The sequence below is a fragment of the Temnothorax americanus genome, unplaced genomic scaffold, assembly GCF_048541705.1.
Source record: "Temnothorax americanus isolate GAGA-0224 unplaced genomic scaffold, ASM4854170v1 Scaffold99, whole genome shotgun sequence".
Classification (NCBI taxonomy): Eukaryota; Metazoa; Arthropoda; class Insecta; order Hymenoptera; family Formicidae; genus Temnothorax; species Temnothorax americanus.
The window spans coordinates 329,642-346,180 of NW_027509822.1; the positions used below are offsets into that span (position 1 = coordinate 329,642).

The window sequence follows — 16,539 nt, forward strand, 5'->3', positions numbered from 1 at the left end:
ACTTGCGTAAAATCCGGATACTTAAGCACAGGTGCCGTTGTTAGTTTTTCTTTTAAATTGTTAAAAGCATTTTCTTGCTCTGAAGTCTATTCAAATTTTTCCGTTTTTTTTTGTTAACTTTGTTAACGGTTTGGCTGTCTTTGAAAAATCTTTTATGAATCTTCTATAGTAACCGGCTAAGCCGATAAATGATTGCACGTCCTTAACTCTTTTTGGCGTAGGAAATTCTTTTATTGCTACTAGTTTTGACGGGTTTGGAGAAATTCCATTCTCCGATATAATGTGGCCTAGGTAGATCACTTCCTTACGCAAGAATTCACACTTCTCCGGTTGTAATTTTAAACAGTTTTTTCGGAGTCTTTGTAGCACCTCTCTTAATCGTTTGTTGTGGTCCTCCAGGCTAGGCCCATACACTACTATGTCATCTAGATACACAAGACATCTAATTCCCTGTAAGCCAGTTAGTACAGAAGTCATTAACCGCTGGAACGTTGCGGGTGCGCTCTTTAGTCTGAACGGCATGCAATTAAATTCGTAGTGGCCGTAAGGTGTCGAAAATGCCGTCTTGTGTTTATCTCGTTCAGCCATCGGTATCTGGTGATACCCAGATGCCAGATCTAGCGTAGTAAAATATTTGGCGTTCCCCAACTGATCAAGTATATCAGTGATATTCGGCAGTGGGACTGAGTCGCCTATCGTTAGATCGTTTAGCTTTCGAAAGTCTACAACTACTCGGAGCCTTGGATTTCCGGCTGCGTCAGCTTTTTTAGGTACCACTAACAACGGTGCATTCCATTGGCTAGTACTGCTTTGAATTATTTTGTTTTCTAACATTTCTTGTACTTGCCGATTTACTTCCGCTTCATGCTTGTTTGGAAGTCGGTATGGTCTTACATTCACAGGCGCAGCATCAGCGCGTGTATTTATTTCGTGTTTTACTGCTGCAGTACACAATAATGGCTCTCCTTCTAAATGAAATAAATCGCCGTATTCTTCGCATATGTGTTGGAGTGATCGTTTTTTCTCGGCGTTTAAGTGTTGCGTACGCAATGCTAGTCAGATGCGTTTGTTTCGAGATACAGCAGGTTTAGTTTCTTTTCCCGTCATTGTTGCATGTATTTTTGTATGAGTATCTGTTTCTAGTTCTTCCAGCGTAACTTGTGGAATCGGTATTTCAATTTCCTTGTCTGTAGTATTTATTACGCTTACAATGCAAATATGATTCTCCGGTTTCACTAGGCAGTTTCCAATATAAACTCTTGGTTTCATCTGTCTTGCTTGTACGATACCTTCTTCATTCTTATCCGTAATTGCTTCTATTATAGTCTCGCTGCGAGGCTTTAGTGTGACCTTTCCATACGGGTGCAATTTGAAAGTTTTTTCCTTTATTTTTAATTGCATTTGCTCGTAATCGCAAGATGCGGCGTGTTTCCGTAGGAAATCTATTTCTAGGATTCCATCGTATTCTATGGCCATGTCCTCTCCTACCACATAAAATGCGTGTTTAATTTTTAATTTATTTGTTTCAATGGTCGCATACACTTTTCCGAGTGTGTGTATTTTGTGTCCCGTGATTCCGGTGAGAGCTATGCGATCTTCATAGACTAGGGCGTCATCTTTTAACGCGTTTAGCTTTATTAATGAAATTGTTGAACCAGAGTCATATAGCATATTCGATGCTCCGGGTTTTACATCTCGTATGGGTAATCTTGTTAATAACAGTTCTGGCTTCGTACGGCCGTATGGCACACTTTTGATATGTGTAACCCGATATTCTGAGGCAGGTCGTGGTTGTTTTCCTCTCGCCTCCTCTTGCTCGTCTTAGCTGCTTGCAGAGTCAGCGTTCTTCCTTTGGTTCGGCACTTTCAATTGTTGTCTTTTTTCGTTTTCTCTAGATTTATTGGTGTTGGGGGTGTAGCTTTGCCCTTTTAATGTCCAACACTCATCTCGGTTATGCCCCGATTTTTTGCAATAATTGCAATATTTCTGCAGTGCATTTACTTGTGCAGGTTTGCTAGGTTTAGGTAATGCGTTTTCTTGGCTTCGGCATTCCCGTCTATAATGACCAGTTTTTTCACATTTAAAACATTGTACGCTCTGATTTTGGGGCTGTCTCGTATATCCTGGCTTATTTTTGTATAGCGAGGCGCCCGTTTTTGTCGCGGTCGGCCCTATGAGCTTTTCTTCCGCGCTCGCTCCCGTTATGGCTTCTTGTAACGTTGCATATCGTTGCGAACGTACTAGTATTTTTAATTCGTTGCGCAATCCTATTTGAAAGTTAATTAAAGCTTGTTTTTGTATCGTTTGCTGGATCGCGCGTTTAAACATACTGGAGTGATCTTCTCTTTCGATCATAGAGTCATATATCTTCATGGCTAATAGATCGACTCGTTGCCCAAAAGCATGCGCACTTTCGTGTGGTTTTTGTTTGAGCGTATTAAATTCAATACGCAAATGAGTGGTGCTCTGTTTGGCTTGATAGCAATCTTCTAATTGCTGCTTTAATTGAGCGAATGTTTGTATATCCCGCGTTTCAAAATCCTGCATTGCCTTTCCTTTTAGTTTTGTATATAAGATCGCTTGTACTAATGATTCTTCATCTGTAGGCCGTATATTATGTACCGCATATGTGCACGCGTTTATAAACACTTGTAATTTCTGTCGCGATGTCCCATTGAACTCAGGGATCATGCTACGGGCTTCTTTTAATGTTATGACGTTCGGTATGGAGCTACGCCGATTTCTTATATCGCGTTCCGTCCGTCCGTAATTTTCGCTCGAAATTCTTCCGTTTCCGATTCCCTCTTGGTCGTCGTTTCGTGCACTATTTTCTAGTGTTAATAACCGCTCTCGTAATTCGCGCGTTTCGTCACGCATTTCTATACGCGATTCCTCTTGCATTTTCTGCATTTCCCGTAATAATTCGTATATTGCTTTTACGTCGTGCGTTTCCGAAGATAGAGGTACGTACTGTGTGTTGGTTGGTGACTGTGCCATTTCAATTTCCTTAATTTGCGCTGGTGGCTGATTTATGTGAGTGCGTTCTTCTAATATAAGGTTTTCCGTTTGCGTGTCTTCGCCGTTTTTCTGATAATATTCGTTAGGGTCGAATATGTCGCTTTCGTACGAGGTTAACGAAAATTCTCGTCGCAAAGATACTCGGCTAGGAGTTCGGCTAACGTATGGTCTGCTTCTACGCGGTTTTTTGTCCGTCCGGTCAATGGGGTCGTTTGAAAATAAACTCTCGTCAAGATTACCAAACGGAAACTTGCGCTCAGCAACAACGTTTTCCGGTAACTCGGTTTCGCTGTTCGAGTGTCGCGTTTCTAATGCTACACGAACGTTATCTAAAGTTGCTTGTGTTGTCGCGCGCGGACTATTTACCCGTGGTGAAAATTCGTTGATTAACCACGACGCATTGGCTATCGGCGTTCGGGGAGGACTATTTTCTCCCGACATTCACGCGTAGTACAATTTTAAATTTTCTCGACTTACATTAGAAGTACGGCTCGCATGGTCGCTCGCAGGCTCCGTTGTTTGCGGCTGGCCCTGGCGTGAAGTAAGATGCTGGTTGTCGAACGTAGTTGCTGCTTCTCGTTGTTCGCTGCTTCTGCGTTGACCGCTGCTTCTGCGTTGTCCGCTGCTTGGCGTCGTCCGCTGCTTTGGCGTTGTCCGCTGGTCCTCTGGATGTTTGCACTTGGCCTTGGGTGTTGGTCTTTTATTTTATTTCCGCCCTTTGGTGTCCTTGAGGATGCCTTGATCGATCCCTTTTGGCTCAGTACCGTTGTTGATACCTTGGTCGCTCTGTACCTTGGTTATTTCCGCCGGTCGATCTGATTCTTGGTCAATCCACAGATGTTCCACCGTACTTATTTCCTTTCTTGTTAGTCGTACTCAGCGTTAACTGGTAGACTTTATTTGCGTACCTTAGGCAGGCTTACTGTTGTCTTTCCTAGTGGTCCTGGTGCTTTGGTCAATCCCACCGCTGCCACCAAATTATGTTGTGCCGCGTCGCCGGTTGGTGACGGCTTACGGCAAAACGTTTATTATTTTCGGGATCTTTTGACCTTACGAGTTGGAACTCGGTAGGCACAGGCGGGCAGACTAGGAAGAGCTCGGATTCGCAGGTGGAACAAGGTGTAGGCGTTGTTAAATAAACTTCACTTCTTTTTACTTTATACTGGAGCTTTATTTCAACGCCCCTTTTACACTCACTAACTTACACTTGTATTTGCCTTTCACAATTACTATAACTCGCACGCGCTTCGTTATAATGTAGACTTTCACGACACGACTTACGAGAACGGTCACGGGCAGAGTCTCCGGGGTATTACTCTCCGTCGCGGCTTCTTCGACGGTCCCTTATATTGTTTTGAGTTATGCTCTGTCGGCGCTTTTCCGCCGGGTTCGACGGTCCCCCGAATGAGGTCGGTCAGTGACCGAGCGCATTCGCAATCTCGCTGTACTCCCGCGGTTCCGCAATTGTCGAAATGCGTTGTCGCACATTCCTATGCATCTCGCAATATTTACGCGGAAGCTTGATGAACTTCCGCGGTTCCGCGAATGTCGAAATGCGTTGTCGCACATTCTTATGCATATCACAATAGTTTGATTGACGCGGAAGCTTGATGAACTTTCGCGTCCGCGTCGGCGTAAATTGAGAAGTCTTTCGAAAGACAATTTCTTCGAAGTCTTTCGAAAGGCTATTCTATAGTTTTATTATAAATAATTTAATAATTACCCGTTGTAATTTTAGATTACAACAACATTATATCGCAAAAATTTAGTCCGAGAACGCGAAACGCGTGGAATTTATCCCGAGGCAATACGGATGCCTACCCTAAAAGCAATTCACGATTTTAAGAGCCTACGCATTCGCGTTCTCGCGGATTACCCCTCCGTTCTCTCCATCCCTTCATCGAAAAGGATCAATTAATCTGGCTGGGCAGGCGGCTCTAGAACTCTGCTCTGAGTTACAATAAGCGATCCCTGGTCATTCATCGGCCGACCGCTCACTTACGTGCCAGAAGAATCATTACTCGAAACCAATGCGAATCGTTTATCGCGATGGCAACACGTACGATCCATGTTCGAGCAGACCTGGCGTTCTTGGTCGTCGGACTACGTACACTCATTGCAATAGCGTTCCAAATGGACCACGAATTTCCGCCAATTCCGAGCCTAAACGACCAATAACTCAGATCTGTCGTAGCTAACGCGTAGCTCCGGCCGCGATCGTTTGCTTGCTTCGGCCGGGACAACCAGTGAGCCCTCGAAATTCATGCGACACTTGTGCTGGCAAGTGATTGTCGATATAATCAGAGTTTTATTGTATCAAGTCGCGGCAGCGAGACGAAGTGTAGCGATTATAGTGCGAAATAAATTGACTTTTATCCATATCGTAAGAAACTGATTTCCTGTACCTTCCTCGGCGCGCAGCGCGAATTGACCTAAGCGGTCCACTAACAAAGGGAGTACTACGCCCTCAGCTCGCCGCGGTACGAGCTCCCCTCGTCGGTCAGATTCTGTGGCGGCAACTGCGGTAATGTAATCCTAGGCCTAAGACGGGCCCGGCAGTGCAACAAATGTATTAAGGAATCCCTTGATCAAATGGACAAATACCGGATGGCACGGGCGGCACGCGTGTATTTAGAAATAGAAGTTCAAAAGGAATAAAATTATAAAAAAAATAATAATAAGTGGATTGTTTTAGCTTACATATTAGCTTATATTTACTCTATTTTGTGCTTTATATTATACACGGATTGTTTTAGCTTACATATTAGTTTATATTTACCGCTTTATTATACGCATTACTATATAAATTATTTTACGCTTTATTATATACAATATTTTACATGTTATTTTACGCATTTATTATACATATATTTACGTTTATATATACGGGGCTGGAAACGGTCAAATATCTCGAAAACAAAACGTTTCGAGATATTACCGTCGGTCTAATCCGATAATACACCCCCACACAGGGGTGTAAGGTCCGACTATGCAACCTCCACGCGGTACATCCTGGATAATACTAATGCTGGCGGCACCGTAAATTCTAAAACTCATAACTCAGGTAATTCTCAACGAAAATAGGTTTTCAAGTAGTGATTTGGAAACGTCTCGCTGCCACCTTTAATACTGTGTCATAAAAAATGGGGTGTTTTATTAAAGAAAATTAGGTTGGTCTTGACCTCGCCTTGACGCCTCCATTCAAGGTCAAACGGATATGATCATTGGATAGAACTTTTAAAACCCTACAACTTTGGTTCAAAACATTTTTCTCAGAAACGTTTTGTTTTCAAGATATTTGACCGTTTCCAGACTTTTCTCGCACCCGATATATACACTTGACATTAATTTAAAAAAAATTTTTTTCTTAAAACATGATTTCTTCTTTTTATGACGCCGTCTCCTTTCGAAAGTTGGCGATCCAAATGGCCAACATAGTTTTAGATACGGCCATGCAAAAAGATGATTTATTCATATATTTTGCATGCAGACCATTATCCAAAACAAATAACGTATAATTTTCAACACAATTTTTTTTTAAATAATAATTCATACGCGTAACAAACATACCACGTATGACTTAAGGGGGAAGGTGTTATGTGCGAGCAAAATTTACGTGTAAGCAAAATTTAATTCAATCTTTAAATAGCCAGGAATATAAACGAGAGATATTGATTATTGGAATATTGATTAATTATCCGATTTCCGACGGAGAGACGGTTTTCAGGCCGCAGCTCGCAGGGCATAGAATTACACTTTGATAAGACCTTCCTCCTCCTTAAGATTCAAAGACAAAGAAGTGGTGAGAAGCTCGCGCAAGGGGTTCTTGCCACTTGAGTATAAATAAGCGGGAAAAATCATCGTTGTAGTTGTTATTGGGAGTCAGTTGTTACTGAGAGGTAGTTGTTGGGAGTCAGTTAGTTATTTGTCGTCAATCATTTTCTTGCGCTCATAACTTATCAACCGACAGTCTTTATTCGAGCTAATAAAATTCTGACTTCAGCAAATCTTTAAGACAGATCTTAATAATTTAAATCATATCAGTTAAACCAGATCTTAAATAACTGCTGTAAGAAAATTCTCCCCGAATAAAGTTTAATTCTTGAAACCAATTTTACTTAAAATTCCTTTAATTCCACAACTTTTAACTGTCGCTGCCAATCAGCGTGGCAACAGTAATTTCCTGACATTCTTGTCGCTGCCAAACAGCGTGGCAACAAAAATTTCCTAATATTCTTATCGCTGTCAAAAAGTGTGGCAACAGGAGATTTCTTTCCTTAACCTGTCGCTGCCAAAGAGTGGCAATAGGATTTCTTTTAATCGCACAACCTAGTCCAAATCCCGGGTAAATTACTTGAATGTTTTGACCCAAAAACGGACGAATTAACTTACTTTTGACAGAACGTGACAGTGTGATAGATGACTCTCGTGCCGCACATAAGTGCGTGGCGTGTATGTCACGCACCGTCAGGAACGATGTCTCGCGGCATATACGTGTATAGACACACGCATACATAATCGTCTGATTTGCGTTAAAGACGCAAAATTAGAGTTTCTCGTGCACTATTTTTCCTCTCCCTGCTGGCTCGGCCCGCTCGGCTCCGTGCTTCAAGTGTCACACGTACGATACGCGCTTATGCGTGTGTCGACATATGTATACATAGCGGCCGCGGGCCAAAAATTTCTGCTAGTGCGTGTACGTGTGCGCTAAGAGCACTGCGTGCAACCGAGACCCGACCAAAGTGTGTATATATATTGCGACGCTTTTTGCCTCGGTCTCGCAATCCGGGGAAGGGCAATCGTGGATTGACGCGAAGTTGCTAAAACACAAAATGCTTGGGCGCCAGGTGCGACGGATCGCACCACCGTACTCTATCCTACATAACGCAATATCTCCTACGATACCTCAAGGCGTAGCTTCCTGTCAGGGAATTCGGAGAGGAGGCGTAACGCAATTAACCACACAAAAATTGAGTAACACAGAATCACGTGTAATATATTTAATCAGTCAGTGTAGGTGTAAGTATAAAGTGTTGGCAATATGATATCAAATAGTATAAATGTAGGTATAACGTGTGCAAGCGTATCATGCTCACAATCATATCATGCGGAATGAAAAGATATTAACGCCAGAGAAAATGAATTAATAGAGTGCCGCAGAAATGTCGGATACGCTGATGCAAGAATGCCGGAAAACTAACGCAGTAAACGGACGCGAGAATGTCGGATCGAATAACATCAGAATATCAAAATATATGAACGCGATAATGCCGAATGTTTAATACGATAATGGAACGCACGAAAGAATAGCGCAACAGACGAACACAAAACGAACGCACGAACGAGTGACGCAAGGACGCGATAAATAAACGTAAGATCACTCGATAACCAAACACATATTCACGATAAATTCAAGGTAACGCGGTACCTTATTACGAACGCATCACGAATATTTACGCCGCGATGCCGACTAATCGATTCGCAACGCCTCCACTTACGTCTTCGGCGCGTACCCGGGCCATCTCGATTCCGCACGACGCAAAACTTACGGGCGATCTCGCCGTATGGGCCACGTTGGCCGGCGATTGACCCCGAACACAAAACAAAGACTCGTATTGCGGACGATCCCGCGGCGTGCCACGCGAATCCTGAATTCTTTCGCAAGTCCGGAGATTCCGCGGCCCCGCGCCGATCCCGACGACCTTCTCGTCCCGCCAAGTACAATATTCGCCGTTTTCGAGGGCCCGGATACGTTATTCAACTACGCGGCCGAGTGCTCTTCAAAATACATGACCATTCGCTACCATTACCTTCACGCAATGAAACGCGACGCAATCCTTCCGATTAACACGATGAAACGCGACACAATTATCCCGATTAACACGATGAAACGCGATACAATTATCCCGATCAACACGATGAAACGCGACACGATTATTCGATTCACACAATTTAACGCCACGCGACTGTCGGCCGTGATGGTGTTCCTGGGGAGGGCACACGCGGTCTGTAAGTACAGGAGAGTTCACTCTCGGCGGGGCCCATGCACGAATTATAAGACGATTCTTCCGAATGCGAGCGCAAGGTAACGCACGCGCTCATACCGCCGTCCACAGGTAATTCCTGCCGTGCCTAGGTATAACCATACGTGCCTGGGGCCAGCGCCTCAAGCGAACTCTCTTTTCTTAAAGCGGGGACGTCAGGGACCTAACCTTACAATTTCGACGATGCTTCTCCTGCACCGTAAGGTAAACGTTCCAATAGCCAACCATGTCCCAGTTTCCAACCACTAAGGGGAATATTCCACTTAATTAAGAAAATTTTTGATAAAAATAAATAAATAACCACTTAATTGAGTTCAACGATTTATAATCTATGCATAGGACAACGGTTAAAATAATCCTTGCGCTCTTTGTAGTAATTTTTTCGAGTTTTTTGAGAGTGCACGCGCTGCCCCGGGAAACGAAGCGCATCTGTAAGCCAGTTTGTTAAGAATTGACGAAGTTCAATTGTAACTATTGTCGCCTTCATTTTTTATATATATTGAATAAGTTATAGCTTTTTATATTCAGGAAGATGTAGAGAATGCAAATCTAGGGTCGAAATTTAGTTAGAATTGCCGATAAATTGTTAATTTGCATGGTTGGATACTCGGACGTTTCAATCGTATGATGTACCAATAGCGAACCAAGTGGCTGGATACTGGTACAACCAGGCGATCGTGTAATGTCCCAATAGCCCGACGCAACGAACTCAGCGGCCATAACCTTGATGGAACGATCAGCATTGACGCGCGGCATTGTTTACTAGTGTGCTTAAAGTGCGGCATTGTTTACTAGTGTATTTAGAATTACGCTAAACTGAGGTGATTATTCGCAGTAAGTATGATATCTAACCTTTTACAAATTTGGCTCCGTACACGAGTTTGTTATTGTGTTATAATTGTATTTACATTGGAAAAGTCTTAAACGTAACCTCTCAAATCGCGAATTTAGGTTAATCGAGCATTATGCAAAAAATCTTTCCACGCATATTTTAAGTATGTACTTATCTTTTTATGTTACTATAGATGCTGGCATCATGTCAAAAACAGAAAAGTATACAGAATCGTCGATAAAAACTGCTCTCGCTGCAGTAAGAATGGGCGTGCCTCTAAGGACTGCGAGTAAAATACACAACGTTCCGAGAAGCACTTTCTATACAAAACACAAACAAGGTGTTTCACAACTCGTCAAGAAGGGACCGTCTAGTATTCTGTCTGCGAAAGAAGAAAACCAGCTTGTCAAGTGGATCTTTCATGTCAGTGAAAAAGGTTTTCCGATATCCAAGGATCAGCTCTGTGACAGTGTTGCACGATTGGTTGTGAGACTCAAACGACCAACGCCGTTCAAAGAGAATCGTCCCGGCCGTCATTGGTACGAGGCGTTTCTCCGTCGTCACCCGGAACTTAGCCGAAGAATAGCTCAAAATCTGAGTTATAGTCGCGCTTCGGCGACGGAAGAAAAACTCAGAAATTGGTTCGCCGAGGTCGAGAGCTACTTAACAACGCAGAACTTGTTGAATATTGATTCCTCGAGAGTTTACAATTGCGACGAGAGTGCATTCTTCCTATGTCCGAAGGCCGAGAATGTGATTGCAAGAAAAGGTGCGAGATCGGTTTATAAAGTCGTCAATAGGGATGAGAAGGAGTGCCACACCGTTCTCTTTATGGTTAACGCGGCGGGTGTAATGGCCCCACCAATGGTGATGTATTGGTACCAGAGAATTCCGGCGAGCGTAGCTCGAAACGTCCCTAAAGGTTGGAGCATCGGTACATCGGAAAGGGGGTGGATGACCGCCGAGACGTTTTACGAATATATCGCAAACGTTTTTTATCCATGGTTGAAAGAAAATAACGTCGAGTTTCCCGTCCTTCTTTATGTTGACGGCCATTCTTTGCATTGTACGATGCCTCTGAGCGAGTTCTGCAGGGATCATCAAATCGAACTGATCGCATTGTACCCGAATGCTACGCATATTTTGCAGCCCTTGGATGTCGCGGTATTTCACCCGCTGAAATCGTCATGGAAAAAAACAGTCAACAAGTGGAGACTTAACCACGACGGAGATCGTCTAACAAAAGACAAATTTGCGCCAGTGCTGAAAACTGCAATCGACAGCATGGATCTCACGGGAACAATTATTCGTGGCTTCGCGTCTTGTGGATTGTTCCCGTTTTCGGCAAATGCCGTCGATTTTGATGTTTTTAGAAAAAGTTTAAAGGAACGAAAATCCAAAGAAAACAACGAAGTCGAGAGTCAGGCTGAGGACACCAAATCGGCGGAGTTTCTGAAATTCTTCGAAGAGCGGCTACCAGCCGGTCTGCTACCAGAGTTTATCGAATCGGAGCGTATTGGTTTTTGGAGTGGCGTGATAGAAAATCAAGGACTTTTTGCGTTTTGGTTGCAAATGAAGGGAGTCGTCACTAGTATAAAAAGACAATTTAGGAAAACTGTTTTTTGACTGCTTTTTTTTGTAGTGGTTCCGCGAAGTTCATTTTATTTAATTTTTAGTTTATGTTTTAGACATTTTTATGTTTGTATATATAGGCTACGACAAAATAAGTGTAGATTCGGACACAATCGACGATGCAGCGGTACCGAGCGACGATCAAAAGTGAGAGGACGCCGAGAGAACGACGGCCGAAGACAGTAGAGGAACCCCGACGGATTGCGCTGCAATAATTACGGCGGATGAAAGTCTGAGTTTGGGGGCAGATCAAAGCATCGTTGTGCTGGCGGTCGAACACGATGGAACTCTGGCAACGATCAATCTCGACGAAAATAGCGGCGCTGGTCAATCATTCGACGACGCAATCGAAATAAAATGCGCAACGGCCCCCTTGGAGACCGAACAATTTATTTCGGAAAATGAACCGGGCGCAGGTTTGTATAAAAATACAAAAATACAAAAATGTTTGAATTTTTTCTGTATTTGGCGTCTTTTAATTTGCAGCAGGCGTGAGACTCGACAGCAGAGCCCCCGAAAGTACTCCAGATCCGTTCAAAGATGCCCTATTTTGGCCCCCGGATCTTCCAAACAAAAAAAAGAAGAGGCCTTTCAACGGTCCCAAGCCTCCCACTGTGGCTACTTCCGATAAGTGGGTGGAATATGAAAAATCTGAAGAAGAGAAAAAAAGAAATATTCTACGTGAAAAAAAAGATAGGATAAAGAGAAGAAAGGAAATGCAAGAAGAGAAGAAACGTGTGCAAGAAGAGAAGAAGCGAGCGCAAGAACAAAAGAAGCTGGAACGAGAAGAGAAAAAAGGCAGCTAGTTAAATTGAAAAAACTGCAAAAAGAACTGAAAAAAAAAAAAAAAAAAAAATGATAAAGCGAAGATATTTTACAAATTGTTGCTATATGTACCTGAAGTTACCAAAAATTTCTTTGTCTTCCTAATAAAGAAATACTGAATGATATAAAAAAAGTTGTCTCTGCTTTCATCTGCGACTGGTTGATAATAAGGACATTGAGTGGCCGGGTATCGGAACATAACTAAAAACTGATGGTCGGGTACTGGGACATTTCCTTTTCTCGCATTTTCCGAAAAACTCAAATTAACTATTACCGATAGAACTAATTATTGGATGGTTTCCAGAAACTAGAGAATCCAAGTTTTCGTTTCATCGTATCCGCTTATAAATAAGACTTGTTAATATATATAAAAATTAAATTTCTATTTTCCAGGCGTCTTAAATGGTCGGTTATTGGGACGTTTACCTTAACGTGTAGCGCGACCGGATTGCCGATCCTAGCGTTCCCGGCGCCTAAGACTCGGCGCGGGCTTTTGAAATCAACCGGCTGTCCGGGCTGCGATGATTGAGCCGGCGTTCGGGGTCAGGCTGGCCGGGCCTCGGCCCCGTCTGCCGGCAGCCTCTCGGGGTGGCGGTCACAGGGCCGCGCGCTTTCCTGGGCCGCTCCTGGGCATCCTGGCCTGAGTGGCATTTCGCTCGGGTGTGCCCCGGGGTCCTCTCGATTCCTCTCCTGCCGCTGTTGTGACCGAGTGCGGAGTGGCTTCCGGCCGGCGGTACTCCAATGCGCTTACGGGGAGGTCCGGGCGACCCGACTGCCGACCATGTCTCCCGGCCGCCTCTTTAGTCCTGAGAGCTCTTCCGCGTTGCGGCTCGCGGCCGTTACAGGCTGATTCCGGTCACCACCGGCGATCCCTTAACAACTTAAATGCTAATTAGACCAATTAATATTACGCAACCGCTCTCTCCTCGCTCCGGCGAGAAGGCATCACCGAATTTCCCTCGGCCGAGCTCGTCCGGGAAGTAGACGCTACTTGTCACGTCACAATATATATATATATATACACACTCTGGAAGAATATTAAATGCAATGTTACGAATGTTTTTTTACGTATTGCGTAGATAGATTGTTTAGCAAATTTGTTTAGTCTACGCGATAACACTCCCTTTTCTAGAAAATGTTGTTTACGGCGAACATGTTCCGATAGGTTCGATGCGTCATCGACAAAACACGCTCCTACGCAATGCGTTATTGAGTTAGTCTTACCCATTGTGCGCTGCCTAGCGGTGTCGTCGCGAACGAGGTCCCCGCGGCCCGACCGCGAACGCGAACGCGGACCCCCCCGCAGCCCCCGCGGACCCTCACGCGGCCCCCCCGCGGACCCCCCCGCGGCCCTCGGGGACCTCCACGCGGACCCCGCGGCGCGACTGCGACCGCGACGCGACCACGAACGCGGACTTCCCCTCCCGCGGACCCGCGGCGCGGGTGAGTCATCCCGGTGAGTCATCACGGTGGTATGCCAAGGTCAACCCTCTCTCCTCCCCCTTCACCACGTAACCTGATACCTTGTGTAACCCGATACCCCTCCCCCTCCCCCTTTCTTTCACCCCCCGCGAAATCCGATACCCCCTCCTTCACCCTCCTTCGGAGCTCCCTAGTTAGAAGCGGCCTAGGTTAATACTATATATGTATGTATGTCGAAGTTTTTGAAGTACAAAATTAAAATTTTTTTTGTTTGTTTTTATTTACTTTTTATTACAAAAAGTCGCTTTAAATAAATATAGCATGTTCTTTCGTTACTTTTGTCACATTATTATTTTCACTTTTAGTAAACATAAGAAAACAATGGACAAAATATAAATTATATAAAAGGTATAATGACGCAATATATTAATTAATATATATTATAGAGATAAGAGAGAAGATTTATTATATTTATTCATTACATAAATTTCTACAAATATAAAAAATAAAACTATTGTGATTTGATAAAATTTGTTTTGTTATTAATAATATTTATATTTCCACATATATCTTTTTTTTAACATTTCTGCAATGTTGCAAATGAAACCAAAGAGGACATTGCACCAACCTGTTGTGCCCTCCTTTTACGGCGGGACACTATGGGATCTTTTATTCCAAGGAGGAGGCGGGAATGATTATTACGGCTTTCAATAAAAGACAACTTTAATTAATCCACTCTGAGTTATAATGATTATTCGCGTGTAACGCCCGTCACTTCGAGACTCCAATTGCCCTCTCGTCTCCTGTTGTCGCTTCCTTTTCAATTCTCGTCTTGTCCTTCGATATCGCTGAGTTGCTCGATCGTATCTGGGCCGATCGCGCAACTCATCTTTTGCTGATTCGGCGTTGCGTAATTGTCTCGGGCTTTCGCGGTCGCGTTCCTTATTGTTATTCTCGGTCTTTCTTAGTATTATTATTTTATACTATAATGTAATTATTTTATTATTACATTTTGATTGGGGCCGCAACATCCTTCCCCCTTTGAGAGAAGGAAACTACGGTCGGTAGTTTTCGTTACAAATTTTCGCTGCTTATCCTATTTCTATTTCTATTAGGGTGGTTTATTTTCTTTATTATTTTTGTTTCTGAGGTTACATTCTTCTTATTTTCTAGTATAGTATCGCTGAGTCGCCCCGTACGTGCGGTCGGGCGCTCGCTCGTTTCTTATGTCTTTTTATTACATAGGTGACTATTCCTACTATGCTTAATATAATTATCAACGTAAGTGTCGATCCTACGGGATATATGACATAGGGATTTTTTATTAGGGTGTCTTGGGATTTTTCCAATTCTTTATTTATCTCGCTTATTTCTAGACTTAATTCCATTAATTCATTCGGATTCCTGATTACAGGTTCTAATCTAATTTCTTTTTTTGCTTGTTCGTTAATATTTTTATTTATGTTTGTTAGCGTTAGGTTAAAATCTGCTAGGTGCATTTCTATTTGTCTCATAGTCGTTTGTCTTTTTGTTTTTATAATAATGTCGGGTGTGGTTAGGTTACAATTTTCGTTTATACTTAGTTTTCCTGTTCGCTCGATTTCTACTTTTTGTTCCGCCTGATCGTTACATTGAATCGTCAGCTGTTGTTTTCTCGGCGTCGAGAATAGCCACGTTTGTGGTTCGCTTAATGTTATCCACAGGGTTACGTTTGACATTATTTGACGTTTTTCGCAGGTGTTTACATATCCTGGCGTTTTTACGTAAACTTGTACTTCGCATGGTGCGTCGGCTTTTATAAAATATACCGGGTAGTTTCGGTTACATACATATTTTACTCCGTTTCGTTTACAGTCGTTTAAATCGCGTTCTTCTAGCGTTATGTAATTATGATTCTCTTTATCTATTGCTAATATGTTGTGCGTAATTCTTAAGAAGGTGAAAATATTCGCGTGGTTAGGGACAGGTAATGGTGTCGTTTTTATTATGTCATACACGGGGTATGCTACCACGGAAAATTTGATTATCGTATAAATGTTCGGTTTATCATAATACGCGTTAATTTCTACGTAACTTTGTATCTCGTTCCAATTTTCTAATCTAGTTTTAAATGGAAAGTGGGATCCATGCGTCAATTGTGACGTTGCCTCTTTTAGTTCGGTTATTATTTTTTCTATTGGTAATAGGCGGGTTAGAATGACTCCTTCTCGCGAATGTGTGAAGTAGTCTATTGTGTCTTTCACGTCTTCCATTAGATCCTCTGTAATTGCGGTTAGTATTAAAAGCTGTTCGTCTATTTCTTCTCTTTTTGCGTACAGTGCTGTTTCCAGCTGTATCCGTCTCGTGACGTTCGCCATCAGTTGTTCGTTGTGGTATAACGATTTTTTTAAGGCCTCCATGTGGCCTATCGTGGCATTTATCACCTTTAATTGGCTTTTTGCGGTGTGCCGTAGAGTCTGTTGCTGATTTTGTATCAGTTCAAGCTGCTCCTGTATGTGTTTTGCGTCGTCGGCATCCATGGTGCCGAACAGCGTTTTGCTGATCGTGCCGATCGCGTCTATTAACCCTCGTTTATTATTATTTGTGTTATATATAGTCTTTAATCGCATTAATAGTTGCGTTAATTTTTTGTTATTTTTCTCTATCGTATGGAGAATGTTTTTGCACGTCTGCTGCGTGTCCTTCGCGATAATCGTTTCGCATACTTCTTCGGCTTGCTGTAGAAATTCCTGAAGTTGGTGATATCGGTTTCCTAGGGCTGCTACG

General features: G+C 43.1%; 1 protein-coding gene across 1 annotated transcript; it reads left to right on the top strand.

Annotated features, from left to right (window-relative positions):
* Positions 1-10,098: 10,098 nt before the first annotated feature.
* On the top strand, positions 10,099-13,303 carry LOC143908566 (uncharacterized). Its single transcript, XM_077426255.1, has 4 exons — positions 10,099-11,485; positions 11,607-11,673; positions 11,758-11,942; positions 12,013-13,303. The coding sequence occupies exons 1-4, from the start codon at positions 10,099-10,101 to the stop codon at positions 12,330-12,332; spliced, it is 1,959 nt and encodes a 652-aa protein (XP_077282381.1). The 3' UTR covers positions 12,333-13,303.
* The last annotated feature ends 3,236 nt before the right edge of the window (positions 13,304-16,539 follow it).

What these genes read in the sequence shown, in the direction of transcription:
- LOC143908566 (XM_077426255.1), top strand. Translation starts at nt 10,099, where the DNA reads ATGTCAAAAACAGAAAAGTATACAGAATCGTCGATAAAAACTGCTCTC. An exon ending in GTACCGAGCGACGATCAAAA is followed by an intron (nt 11,674 to 11,757) that starts GTGAGAGGACGC and finishes GGCGGATGAAAG; the next exon opens with TCTGAGTTTGGGGGCAGATC. An exon ending in GGAAAATGAACCGGGCGCAG is followed by an intron (nt 11,943 to 12,012) that starts GTTTGTATAAAA and finishes TTTAATTTGCAG; the next exon opens with CAGGCGTGAGACTCGACAGC.